The 14,787-nt window shown below is 46.3% G+C and overlaps 1 protein-coding gene across 1 annotated transcript in view; it reads left to right on the top strand.

Moving 5' to 3' along the window:
* FAT2 (FAT atypical cadherin 2) overlaps nucleotides 1-14,787 on the top strand; it is a 229,218-nt gene that overhangs the window by 196,544 nt on the left and 17,887 nt on the right. The window contains exons 21-23 of the mRNA XM_063928331.1: nucleotides 4,134-4,539; nucleotides 4,631-4,784; nucleotides 5,401-5,957. Coding sequence (XP_063784401.1) covers nucleotides 4,134-4,539; nucleotides 4,631-4,784; nucleotides 5,401-5,957 — 1,117 coding nt within the window. The remainder of the gene's footprint in view (nucleotides 1-4,133; nucleotides 4,540-4,630; nucleotides 4,785-5,400; nucleotides 5,958-14,787) is intronic.

Below are 14,787 nucleotides of genomic sequence, written 5' to 3'. Positions count from 1 at the left end.
ACTTTGTGTGGCAGAAGGAAGTTATGTGACTGGCTGTAAGGAGACTGCTGGTCACAATACCGACCCCTACATGCCGCCCCCCTCACTATCCTGACAGTAAGAAACAAAGTGGATGGAGATAAAGTACCAGCCAATCAGCTCCTAACTGCCATGTTACATGCTGGGTTTGAATAATGACAGGAGCCGATTGGCTGGTACTTTATCTCCGTCCACTTTATCCAAGGCTTAGTAAATAGACGCCAAATTCTCTAAAAAGAGTTGTGTGGATTTGTGAATCAACCTTTTTTAACTGCGTAAGGGTCCTCACTTTGAGATCATATTTTGGTCTTCAGTCCATGCTCCTACTAGATTTATGAGCTTTGACCAAACTTACTGCTTTCTTACATTTATCTGTTCTGTCAGTGGTTCCCATACACGGTCCACAAGGCACCCTAACAGTCCAGGTTTTAAGGATATCCATGCTTGAGCACAGGTGGCTTTATTAGTTCCTCAAGCAATTTTGGTTTAACCATCTGTGTTCAAGATATTCTTAAAACCTGGACTTGAAGCAGTTCTTTACGAGTATGTAATGTCTTAACTGAAGTTATAAGAATGAACAAATAAGCAGTAACCACTAGCAACTATTCAGCAATTACTTTGTTAGACTTAGTGCAAGTTAGGCAATGAAAAAACTATGGATTCATTGATTTCTAGGAGAAGTGTTGTGTTAGTACTAAACATAATGGGGTCTATTCATGAAGTAGTGAAAAAGGTGGAGAAGTGAGCCAGTGGAGAAGTTGCCCATGGCAACCAATCAGTGTTTAGGTAACATTTATAAAGTGCATTCTATAAAATTATACGTAGCACCTGATTGGTTGCCATGGGCAACTTCTCCACTGGCTCACTTCTCCACACTTTTCACTGCTTCATGAATATACCTACAGTATATACAGAGCCGGCGCTACCCACTCAGCAAGGATATGCAGTGCAGGGAGGCGCCAAGCTGAAGAGGCTCTCTCCCTGCTCTGCTACCCTGATGCTGCCGGCTGCCACTGCACCTGTAAAACTGGATGACAGGTAGTGGCACTGGCAGCATGTAGCGCTGCTCCCCCTGTAAGGTCCCTCCAGCTCCCTCCTCCTCCTTCTCCCCAGGGAGAGTGCGCGGCCACAGCACTGCTGCCACTGACATCCAATGCCGCCGAGAGTTCAGCCGGCCTGGGTCAAATTTTGAGGGGCTTTGTCTAAGCGCGGGAGGCGTGGCCATGCCCCATTATGGAAAAAAAATAAAAATCTTTGCAGAGCCCTGCGTGGTGGAGTGGGAAGTCTGCTTGAACACCTCAGCCAGGGGCAATTCAAGTGGGGAGCGTGATCAGTGTGAACACTCCCCCCTCCCCTACCCATACAGGAAAAGGCAGAGGCTCAGCAGCAGCCTCTCTGCCTCACTGCAGCACAGCACATGCAGTCAAGATGAGAACTTATGCTGTTGCTGCTGGCCAGTGTGGAGGAGTGCAGCGGACCAGGGTCCATCAGTTCCGGGCCCGGGTAATTACATCCCCCCCACGGCATCACTGCCAACATCCTCCAGAGCCACTGCTGCTGGAGTAACGCAGCCTGCAAGAGGGAGGAAGAGGAGAAGGCAGAGGAGGAATAGCGCCCGAGCTGGGACCTCCTGCAGGTACCGGGTCCACGCATTGGAGACATATGTGTAAGGGGCTCACATAATGCTGTGGGCATTATGTGTGACACTACTGTAGACATTATATATAAGGGGCACTATTGCTGTGGGCATTATGTGTAAGGGGCACTACTGCTGTGGGTATTATGTGTAAGGGGCAATAGGGTGTTATGTGTATAAGGGGCAATACTACTGTGGACATTGTGTGGCACTACTACTGTAGGCATTATGTGTAAGGGGCACTCCTACTGTGGACATTATACAGAGGGCGACTGGAGGAGCTCATGCTCAGGGCGGCAAAAAGGTTAGAGGGCACTCCTCAGTCACCCTGTTGGCACCACGCTTGCTCTTGCCCATTTTTTTTTTTACTGGTAACAGACTAACAGCACAGTGCTGCTGGTGATACCATCTTCCCGACCCTCCCACTTTCCCAGAATGCCAGTGAAGCCAAGCTAGGGGCATTCCGGGAGTGGCCACGGGGGGAAGAGATGACAGATGAAGGAGCACCAGCACATCCACATGTGCCCACCCTGCCCACCAGCCCAGCCGGTTCCTGCGGCTAGAGCATTCATTAAGCAGAGCCGCCCAGCTGGAGTGTGTGGAGTCCAAGGCAGAGCATCAATCAGAGTTCTGTCTACAAAGTGGGAAAGCAGAAGATACTACATTTACAATACCGGGGTGGGTTTGGGGTGGTAGTTATGAGGTGGTTGGGCTGTACAGTACTTGGCATAATGTGTATAATTGGCTGTACCTGGCATAATATATATAATGGCCTGTACCTGGCATAATGTGTATAATGGGCTCTACCTGGCATAACGTGTATAATAGGCTGTACCTGGCATAACGTGTATAATAAGCTGTGCCTGGAATAACGTGTATAATGGGCTCTACCTTGCATAATGTGTTTTATGGGCTCTACCTGGCGTAACGTGTATAAGGGGCTCTACCAGCCATAATGTGTATAAGCAGCTCTACCTGGCATAACATGTATTAGGTGCTCTACTGTGACGTAATGTGTTTAAGAGGCTTTTAATGTGGCATAATGTATATAAGCGGCTTTTCTGCGTGGCGTAACTTGTATATGGGGCTCTCCTGTGTAGTGTAATGTGTATAAGGGGCTCTACTTTGTGGTGTAATGCATAAAAGGGTACTACTGTGCAGTGTAGTGTGACAAACGGACACTACTGTGTGGTGTAATGTGACTAATGGACACTACTGTGAGGTGTAATATGAATTGGTACTATTCTGTGGTCACTGTCCCTGTTTTGAACATGGCAGGTGCCAAAGGAAACTTTCTCCCTGAACTCCTCAAGGTCTAGAACTGGCCCTGTCACCAATTTTAAACTATATTTTTCTTTTCTAAATGTAACATGCCCCCAATTCAATACAGGAAGGGGGTGCTGAAACATACCCTTGCTCTGGGCACCATGGCACCTAATTACACCTCTGATAACGAGTACTACTGTGGGCATTGCGTATAAGGGGTAGTACTGTGTGGTGTAACGTGTAAAAGGGGCACTACTGTGTGACATAATGTGAATAAGGGGCACTACTATATGGTGTAATATGAATCAGGGGCACTACGTGTGGGGTAATGTGAATAAGATTGTAATACTGTGTGACATAATTTGAATTGTGGGTACTATTGTGGCCACGCCGCTTCCTTGTATGACCACACCCCTTTTTGCGGCTTGCGCTGTCCCTTTTTTACGGATGGGAGGGCGCAAATGTATCAATTGCAGGGGGCGCCAAACACTGTAGTACCGGCCTCTAGCACCGGCCCTGCCTATACCATAGTACTAGAGTGAATACTTCTACTACTTATTACTGGGTGTGGTGTAGAAGATCTACAGTTATTAGACAGTCAATAGGTTGACATAATATGGTCGACAGACATTTTGCTGACAGGTCAACACGGTATAAAGGTTGAAATGGAAATTGTTGGCACAAAAAAGGTAGACACAAGTATTTTATGTTTTTGTTGTGTCATTGTGTATGTCTCTTCATCTGTGACCCCAATTAGTGGTAATGTAGACCCTTGTGGGCTTGCTTCACTCGCCCCACCTCATCCGCCATATTTCGGGCAAAGTTACTATGCCCAATCATAGCCCACATGGATGGTAAACCAAGCAAAAGTTGGAAAAAAAAAAGTGAAAATAAAAAGTGTGTTGACCATTGCCATGTCGACCCTTTGACCATATGGTGTTGACCTATTGACTGTCTATCTAAACAGTGTCTAACCATAGTACGGATATCCTAAGTACTGTAGAACAGTATTTAACATTATACATATATATATACTGCTCATTCTTATGTATACAACGTCGCTATCAACAAAAGTACATATTTTTTTAACTGGCTTTTTAATTAAAGTGTAATTGTATTATGTCCTAACCAGAATGGAAGGTACATGCATGTAATTCAAAATATTGTAGTAGTTTCCTTTTTAATTTTTGATATTTTCTCTTTCCTATGATAGCTTAATAATGGTTACCTGCATTATAAACATAAATGCCACGGAATCACCATCCAGGAGCTGTTTTTGGAGAAACTGATAAATGATGGAGCTTTGCATAATATTATGCTGGATGTGACTGGCTCCACTGTCCTGTTCCATGTGGACGGCATTGAAACCCAGCAGCCTCTACCACCCTGTTCTGGTCATTCATCTCAGCTGGTCATCGGTGCACTTCTGCAAGAGTCCGACCATGTGGTTCAGGGATTCCAAGGCTGTATGGACAGCATCAGTATTAACGGGCAAGCTGTGGCAAGCCTAGGCCAAGCTGTACAGCAGAAGGGTATAACACAATGTTGTGAACACACCCAAGCCTGTAGCCAGGAACCTTGCTCAAGTGGCACTCTCTGTGCAGAGATGCCCAATGGAGGTAAAAGCTTGATAAAGGGAAGACGGATGGAGATTTTATATGTCATTAACTGTTAGTGCTTGAGCACTAAACATTGTCATTACTCTTCCAGGGTACTCGTGTCTCTGCCATTCTCCATTTCTTGGTCCCAACTGTGATTTGAGAATGGACCAATGTGCTGCATCTCCTTGCCTACATGGTAGAATCTGTACATCTCTGTCCAATGGGTTCACCTGCAGCTGCCCTCCAGGATATCAGGGTGACAGGTAAGATTGTCTCTTCCATGACCAGTGCTGTTGTAGAGCTGTACAAGACACTATGTAAAGCCTGCCATTATTTCTGTCTGCTTCTCATGAAATTGTTGATGATGTCTAAAGAAGCATCAAGCACGATTATGGCGTCTGGAGATCCTTAAAGTGGGCGTCTCAGTCCTTGCACCTTCATATGTACAGATATATACAAGGGAAAGGCTTGTAGTGGAATTAGCAGACATGCGACCAGCAAAAGACGCATACATGGATGCCACTGTGTCAAGCCCCTTGTGAGCAGTTAACTTGGCACACTAATCCCTATTTCTAGTTAGACCTCTGACTCTCCAACGCTGCCCTCTATTGGACATCCATGTTGTATGCAGATAAAAAAAAGGGTAGAGGGTAATAGAAAGAAGGTTATACAAAACATTGACATCTGAGAGCATAATTCTTTTACAGGAATACAATCAGCAACTCCTGTTTAGTCTTAATATGCAGATTTAGGTTTGAGAACTAGTTGTGGAACAACATCTGGTATTTGCCTAAAGTTCATTTCTCTGTTGTGCCTCTAATTGTAATTCTTGTGTTTTAGTACATTATGTGTCTATCTGAACATTTCTGTTCCTTATAGATGCCAAAATGCAATGAGCAGCTGCCAGGATAGCTCTTGTGGGCAGACTGATCTATGCATCCCTAGCAGCACATGCAATTGTAGTGATGTTAACAGAGGACAGCTATGTGCCGAGAGGGGTACACATGGAAATAACAAGGAATTCCTTATTTCTGGAGCCCAGGAGATTGTAGAGATCCTTGGAGGAGTCCTTGCAGTCCTATTCTTAGTGGGGCTGTTTGTCATCTTCAGAAAGCGCGTGTGCCAACGAGCTGGGAGCCACAAACCAGCTCCCCAGGAGGATCCAGACCTCAAGCACTATATATCCAGAGACATAGGTGTGGGCACCCAAGGGCCACCAATGGAACTTAATATTCTCAGCCCTGCAGCTCGCAATCAGCTGGACCATGAAGGTCAGCCACATAGGAGCGCTGTCCCAGAGCTACTTACTTTCTGCAAACCACAGGTGGCTCGGGGCCCTGTTGTATGCAGTGTGGCTCCCAACCTACCGCCAGCACCTCCTTCTAGCTCGGACAATGAGTCCATCATCAAGAACAACTGGGATTGTGAAGAAAACAGTAAGTACTTGTGTTTTTGCATCACATTTCATATTGCATGATAGATAACATAATTGCCGTCAGTTTTTAGCAAGGGATGTAGTTATGAGACCGGCGATCAGGAGACCACCATATCCCGTTTGCTCCGAATGCCGACTAGCAGGGACTGTTCACACTCGTGGGTGTCCACGACACCCATAGAGTGGGAATAACGAGGCTGAAGTTAGCTTCTTATTCGGCCAGCTTCTTATTCACTTCTTATTCAAGCTCCAGCTTCTTATTCACTTCCTATTCGAGCTCCAGCTTCTTATTCAGATCATTCAGTTTTGCAAGGGTTAATGAGTCTTGGGCAACACATTTGACACCTGAAATTCACAGAGTAGGGTCCCTTTCATATGACCCACATGTATTTTGGCTTGCCCAACGCTGGTTTGCCCATGAAATACGCTGGCAAAGTGGGCACATACACTATAATTCACCATTTTGAATAAGTAGCTGTACTTTTGCAAGGGTTAACAAGTCTCGGGCAACAATTTTGACAGCTGAAATCAACTGAGTCGGGTCACTTGCATATGACGCACATGGATTTTGCCTTGCCCAACACTGGTTTGGGCATGAAATACGCTGGCAAGGTGGGCATATACACAGTATTATGAATTACTATTTTGAATAAGTAGCTGTAGTTTTGCAAGGGTTAACGAGTCTCGGGCAAAAAATTTGACACCAGAAATCAACTGAGTCGGGTCACTTGCATATGACCCACATGGATTTTGCCTTGCCCAACACTGGTTTGGGCATGAAATACGCTGGCAAAGTGGGCACCTTAACACTATTATTTTCTATTTTGAATAAGTAGCTGTAGTTTTGCAAGGGTTAACGAGTCTCGGGCAAAAAATTTGACACCTGAAATCAACTGAGTCGGGTGACTTGCATATGACCCACATGGATTTTGCCTTGCCCAACACTGATTTGGGCATGAAATACGCTGGCAAAGTGGGGACCTTAACACTATTATTTTCTATTATGAATAAGTAGCTGTAGTTTTGCAAGGGTTAACGAGTCTCGGGCAACAATTTTGACACCTGAAATCAAATGAGTTGGGTCACTTGCATATGACCCACATGGATTTAGCCTTGCCCAACACTGGTTTGGGCATGAAATATGCTGCCCAAGTGGGCACCTTAACACTATCATTTTCTATTATGAATAAGTAGCTGTAGTTTTGCAAGGGTTAACGAGTCTCGGGCAACAATTTTGAAACCAGATCTCAATAGAGTCTAGTCACTTGCATATGACCCACAAGGATTTTGCCTTGCCCGATACTGGTTTGGGCATGAAATACGCTGGCAAGGTGGGCATATACACAGTATTCTGAATTACTATTTTGAATAAGTAGCTGTAGTTTTGCAAGGGTTAACGAGTCTCGGGCAAAAATTTTGACAGCTGAAATCAACTGAGTCGGGTCACTTGCATATGACGCACATGGATTTTGCCTTGCCCAACACTGGTTTGGGCATGAAATACGCTGCCCAAGTGGGCACCTGAACACTATCATTTTCTATTATGAATAAGTAGCTGTAGTTTTGCAAGGGTTAACGAGTGTCGGGCAACAATTTTGACACCTGAAATCAAACGAGTCGGGTCACTTGCATATGACCCACATGGATTTAGCCTTGCCCAACACTGGTTTGGGCATGAAATATGCTGCCCAAGTGGGCAACTTAACACTATCATTTTCTATTATGAATAAGTAGCTGTAGTTTTGCAAGGGTTAACGAGTCTCGGGCAACAATTTTGAAACTAGATCTCAATAGAGTCTAGTCACTTGCATATGACCCACAAGGATTTTGCCTTGCCCGATACTGGTTTGGGCATGAAATACGCTGGCAAGGTGGGCATATACACAGTATTCTGAATTACTATTTTGAATAAGTAGCTGTAGTTTTGCAAGGGTTAACGAGTCTCGGGCAAAAATTTTGACAGCTGAAATCAACTGAGTCGGGTCACTTGCATATGACGCACATGGATTTTGCCTTGCCCAACACTGGTTTGGGCATGAAATACGCTACCCAAGTGGGCACCTGAACACTATCATTTTCTATTATGAATAAGTAGCTGTAGTTTTGCAAGGGTTAACGAGTCTCGGGCAAAAATTTTGACAGCTGAAATCAACTGAGTCGGGTCACTTGCATATGACGCACATGGATTTTGCCTTGCCCAACACTGGTTTGGGCATGAAATACGCTGGCAAAGTGGGCACCTGAACACTATCATTTTCTATTATGAATAAGTAGCTGTAGTTTTGCAAGGGTTAACGAGTCTCGGGCAACAATTTTGACACCTGAAATCAAACGAGTCGGGTCACTTGCATATGACCCATATGGATTTTGCCTTGCCCAACACTGGTTTGGGCATGAAATATGCTGCCCAAGTGGGCACCTTAACAATATCATTTTCTATTATGAATAAGTAGCTGTAGTTTTGCAAGGGTTAACGAGTCTCGGCCAACAATTTTGAAACCATATCTCAATAGAGTCCGGTCACTTACATATGACCCACATGGATTTTGCCTTGCCCGACACTGGTTTGGGCATGAAATACGCTGGCAAAGTAGGCACCTTAAGACCATCATTTTCTATTATGAATAAGCAGCTGTAGTTTTGCAAGGGTTAACGAGTCTCGGGCAACAATTTTGACACCTGAAATCAACTGAGTTGGGTCACTTGCATATGACCCACATGGATTTAGCCTTGCCCAACACTGGTTTGGGCATGAAATACGCTGCCCAAGTGGGCACCTTAACACTATAATTTTCTATTATGAATAAGTAGCTGTAGTTTTGCAAGGGTTAACGAGTCTCGGGCAACAATTTTGAAACCAGATCTCAATAGAGTCTGGTCACTTGCATATGACCCACAAGGATTTTGCCTTGCCCAACACTGGTTTGGGCATGAAATACGCTGGCAAGGTGGGCATATACACAGTATTATGAATTACTATTTTGAATAAGTAGCTGTAGTTTTGCAAGGGTTAACGAGTCTCGGGCAACAATTTTGAAACCAGATCTCAATAGAGTCCGGTCACTTGCATATGACCCACATGGATTTTGTCTTGCCCAACACTGGTTTGGGCATGAAATACGCTGGCAAAGTAGGCACCTTAACACTATCATTTTCTATTATGAATAAGTAGCTGTAGTTTTGCAAGGGTTAACGAGTCTCGGGCAAAAAATATGACACCTGAAATCAACTGAGTCCGGTCACTTGCATATGACCCACATGGATTTTGCCTTGCCCAACACTGGTTTGGGCATGAAATACGCTGGCAAAGTGGGCACCTTAACACTATTATTTTCTATTATGAATAAGTAGCTGTAGTTTTGCAAGGGTTAACGAGTCTCGGGCAACAATTTTGACACCTGAAATCAACTGAGTCGGGTCACTTGCATATGACCCACATGGATGTTGCCTTGCCCAACACTGGTTTGGGCATGAAATACGCTGCCCAAGTGGGCACCTGAACACTATCATTTTCTATTATGAATAAGTAGCTGTAGTTTTGCAAGGGTTAACGAGTCTCGGGCAAAAATTTTGACAGCTGAAATCAACTGAGTCGGGTCACTTGCATATGACGCACATGATTTTGCCTTGCCCAACACTGGTTTGGGCATGAAATACGCTGGCAAAGTGGGCACCTTAACACTATTATTTTCTATTATGAATAAGTAGCTGTAGTTTTGCAAGGGTTAACGAGTCTCGGGCAACAATTTTGACACCTGAAATCAAACGAGTCGGGTCACTTGCATATGACCCATATGGATTTTGCCTTGCCCAACACTGGTTTGGGCATGAAATATGCTGCCCAAGTGGGCACCTTAACAATATCATTTTCTATTATGAATAAGTAGCTGTAGTTTTGCAAGGGTTAACGAGTCTCGGGCAACAATTTTGAAACCATATCTCAATAGAGTCCGGTCACTTACATATGACCCACATGGATTTTGCCTTGCCCGACACTGGTTTGGGCATGAAATACGCTGGCAAAGTAGGCACCTTAAGACCATCATTTTCTATTATGAATAAGCAGCTGTAGTTTTGCAAGGGTTAACGAGTCTCGGGCAACAATTTTGACACCTGAAATCAACTGAGTTGGGTCACTTGCATATGACCCACATGGATTTAGCCTTGCCCAACACTGGTTTGGGCATGAAATACGCTGCCCAAGTGGGCACCTTAACACTATCATTTTCTATTATGAATAAGTAGCTGTAGTTTTGCAAGGGTTAACGAGTCTCGGGCAACAATTTTGAAACCAGATCTCAATAGAGTCTGGTCACTTGCATATGACCCACAAGGATTTTGCCTTGCCCAACACTGGTTTGGGCATGAAATACGCTGGCAAGGTGGGCATATACACAGTATTATGAATTACTATTTTGAATAAGTAGCTGTAGTTTTGCAAGGGTTAACGAGTCTCGGGCAACAATTTTGAAACCAGATCTCAATAGAGTCCGGTCACTTGCATATGACCCACATGGATTTTGTCTTGCCCAACACTGGTTTGGGCATGAAATACGCTGGCAAAGTAGGCACCTTAACACTATCATTTTCTATTATGAATAAGTAGCTGTAGTTTTGCAAGGGTTAACGAGTCTCGGGCAAAAAATTTGACACCTGAAATCAACTGAGTCCGGTCACTTGCATATGACCCACATGGATTTTGCCTTGCCCAACACTGGTTTGGGCATGAAATACGCTGGCAAAGTGGGCACCTTAACACTATTATTTTCTATTATGAATAAGTAGCTGTAGTTTTGCAAGGGTTAACAAGTCTTGGGCAAAAAATTTGACACCTGAAATCAACTGAGTCGGGTCACTTGCATATGACCCACATGGATTTTGCCTTGCCCAACACTGGTTTGGGCATGAAATACGCTGGCAAAGTGGGCACCTTAACACTATTATTTTCTATTATGAATAAGTAGCTGTAGTTTTGCAAGGGTTAACGAGTCTCGGGCAACAATTTTGATACCATATCTCAATAGAGTCCGGTCACTTACATATGACCCACATGGATTTTGCCTTGCCCGACACTGGTTTGGGCATGAAATACGCTGGCAAAGTGGGCACCTTAACACTATAATTTTCTATTATGAATAAGTAGCTGTAGTTTTGCAAGGGTTAACGAGTCTCGGGCAACAATTTTGAAACCAGATCTCAATAGAGTCTCCACGGAGTAATTGATTATAATTCATTTTAATGAACATCATCTTCTCCACATTTTCTGGAAGTAGCCTCGTACGCCGATTGCTGACAAGGTGAGTGGCGGCACTCAGAGGCGGATCCAGAAAAAAATTACACGGGGGGGGGGGCACCATAAGGGGCGTGGCTTCGTTGGAATGGGCGTGGCTTCATTGGCATGGGCGTGGCATTGCAGGAAAAGACTACCTTATACCCCAGTTTTGCAACCTGCACGCCCAGACGTTGGCCACCACAGGAAAGAAAAATAATCCTGATTCATGCCCCTTACATTATTTGTCATTTTTCCTCCTTATAGTAATGCCCAGTATACATTATGCCACATACTGCAATGGCCCTTAGACATTATGCCACACACAATAATGCACATGACACAGTATGCACACACCGTAATGCCCCCGACACATTATGCCACACACCGTAATGCCCCCGACACATTATGCCACACACCGTAATGACCCCGACACATTATGCCACACACCGTAATGCCCCCGACACATTATGCCACACACTATAATGCCTGTGACACATTATGACAGGAATTGCAATGCCCGTTATACATTATGCTACACACTGCAATGCCCCTGATACATTATAGCACATACAATGTCTGTGACACATTATGACACACACTGCAATGTCCGTGATACATTATACCACACACTGCAATGCCCGATACATTATAGCACATACAATGCCTGTGACACATTATGCCACACACTGCAATGACCTTGAGACATTATACCACAATGCCCGTGATATAGTATACCATACACTGTAATGCCTGTGACACATACCGCAATGCCCGTTATACCTTATGCCACACACCGCAATGCCCGTTATATATTATGCCACACTGCAATGACCCTGAGACATTATACCACATACCACAATGCCCGTGATATAGTATACCACACACCGTAATGCCTGACACATTATGACACACACCGCAATGTCCGTGATACATTATGCCACACACCGTAATGCCCATTACACATTAAGTCCTACAGTAAGGCTTCTAATTACTTTTCAAATACCTGCTCGTTGTCAGGGGTTTCATGCACTGGGTGTCATGCTCGTTGCCAGGGGTTTCATGCTCTTGGTTCCATGCATGGTGCCAGGGGTTTTCATGCTCAGGGTGTCATGCTCGTTGCCAGGGGTTTCATGCACTGGGTGTCATGCTCGTTGCCAGGGGTTTCATGCACTGGGTGTCATGCTCGTTGCCAGGGGTTTCATGCACTGGGTGTCATGCTCATTGCTAGGAGGTAGTCATTGTTGCTAGGGCTGTGCTCCCAGTGCCACATATGTCCCCAGTGCCAGATATTCCCCCACGGTGCCAGGTACTCACATGCCCCCAGTGCCAAATATAGCCCCCCCCCATGTGCCAGGTACACATATACCCCCCAGTGCCAGATATTCCCCCCCAGTGCCATATATGCCCCCAGTGCCAGATATCCCCCCCCCAGTGCTATATATGCCCCCAGTGCCACATATGCCCCAGTGCCAGATATTCCCCCCCAGTGCCACATATGCCCCCAGTGCCAGATATTCCCCCCCCAGTGCCACATATGCCCCCAGTGCCAGATATTCCCCCCCAGTGCCATATATGCCCCCAGTGCCAGATATTCCCCCCAGTGCCATATATGTCCCCAGTGCCAGATATTCTCCCCCCCCCCCTCCCTGCCAAATATGCCCCCAGTGCCAGATATTCCCCCCCAGTGCCAGATATGCCCCCTCAGTGCGTTCCCCCCCCCCTTCCTCCGCCGCCGCCGCTCCCCCCGCTCCCCTGCTGTTAGGAGGGACACAGAGGGCACAGTGCGCGCCTCTCCTGTGTCCCTCCTGGGTCTCCGGCGGCCGCGGGTCACTGTATTAAAGGAAGTGCTCACGAACGGCACTTCCTTAATGAGACCCGCGGCCGCCGGAGACCCAGGAGGGACACAGGAGAGGCGCGCACTGTGCCCTCTGTGTCCCTCCTAAAAGCAGCGGAGGAAATGAGACCGCAGACTGACATGCGAACGCTCGTCCGCATGTCAGTCTGCACAAAATCAGTGGCGCCCCCGCAACCCCTCGCCCCCAAGCCACCGTGAGGGCTGCGGGGGCAGCCGCAGGAGTTACGCCACATCCTTCAGGACCAGCAGCAGCAGCCTCATGTCGGGTGGGTGCGCCGCGGTGTGCGCACAAAAGAAAATTAAAAAAAATACAAAAATCAACTAAAAATGACAGGGGGGGCACGTGCCTTGGTGCCCCCCCCCCCCCCCCCTAAATCCGCCACTGGCGGCACTAAACACTCTTTCGGAGTACACACTGGAGGGAGGGCAACTTAGGTAGAATAAAGCCAGTTTGTGCAAGGGCCTCCAAATTGCCTCTTTTTCCTGCCAGTATACGTACGGACTGTCTGACGTGCCTACTTGGATGCAGTCACTCATATAATCCTTCACCATTCTTTCAATGGTGAGAGAATCATATGCAGTGACAGTAGATGACATGTCAGTAATCGTTGGCAGGTCCTTCAGTCCGGACCAGATGTCAGCATTAGCAGTCGCTCCAGACTGCCCTGCATCACCGCCAGCGGGTGGGCTCGGAATACGTAGCCTTTTCCTCGCACCCCCAGTTGCGGGAGAATATGAAGGAGGAAATGTTGACAGGTCGCGTTCCGCTTGACTTGACAATTTTCTCACCAGCAGTTCTTTGAACCCCAGACTTGTGTCTGCCGGAAAGAGAGATCCAACGTAGGTTTTAAATCTAGGATCGAGCACGGTGGCCAAAATGTAGTGCTCTGATTTCAACAGATTGACCACACGTGAATCCTGGTTAAGCGAATGAAGGGCTCCATCCACAAGTCCCACATGCCTAGCGGAATCGCTCTGTTTTAGCTCCTCCTTCAATGCCTCCAGCTTCTTCTGCAAAAGCCTGATGAGGGGAATGACCTGACTCAGGCTGGCAGTGTCTGAACTGACTTTACGTGTGGCAAGTTCAAAGGGCAGCAGGACCTTGCACAACGTTGAAATCATTCTCCACTGCGCTTGAGACAGGTGCATTCCACCTCCTTTGCCTATATCGTGGGCAGATGTATAGGCTTGAATGGCCGTTTGCTGCTCCTCCATCCTCTGAAGCATATAGAGGGTTGAATTCCACCTCGTTACCACCTCTTGCTTCAGATGATGGCAGGGCAGGTTCAGGTTTTTTTGGTGGTGCTCCAGTCTTCTGTACGCGGTGCCTGCACGCCGAAAGTGGCCCGCAATTCTTCTGGCCACCGACAGCATCTCTTGCACGCCCCTGTCGTTTTTTAAATAATTCTGCACCACCAAATTCAAGGTATGTGCAAAACATGGGACGTGCTGGAATTTGCCCAGATGTAATGCGCGCACAATATTGCTGGCGTTGTCCGATGTCACAAATCCCCAGGAGAGTCCAATTGGGGTAAGCCATTCTGCGATGATCTTCTTCAGTTGCCGTAAGAGGTTTTCAGCTGTCTGCGTATTCTGGAAAGCGGTGATACAAAGCGTAGCCTGCTTAGGAATGAGTTGGCGTTTGCGAGATCCTGCTACTGGTGCCGCCGCTGCTGTTCTTGCAGCGGGAGGTAATACATCTAC

Source organism: Pseudophryne corroboree, chromosome 6, assembly GCF_028390025.1.
Source record: "Pseudophryne corroboree isolate aPseCor3 chromosome 6, aPseCor3.hap2, whole genome shotgun sequence".
Classification (NCBI taxonomy): domain Eukaryota; kingdom Metazoa; phylum Chordata; class Amphibia; order Anura; family Myobatrachidae; genus Pseudophryne; species Pseudophryne corroboree.
The sequence above is the reverse complement of the archived record's forward strand: the minus strand, read 5'-3'. Positions and strand labels throughout refer to the sequence as shown.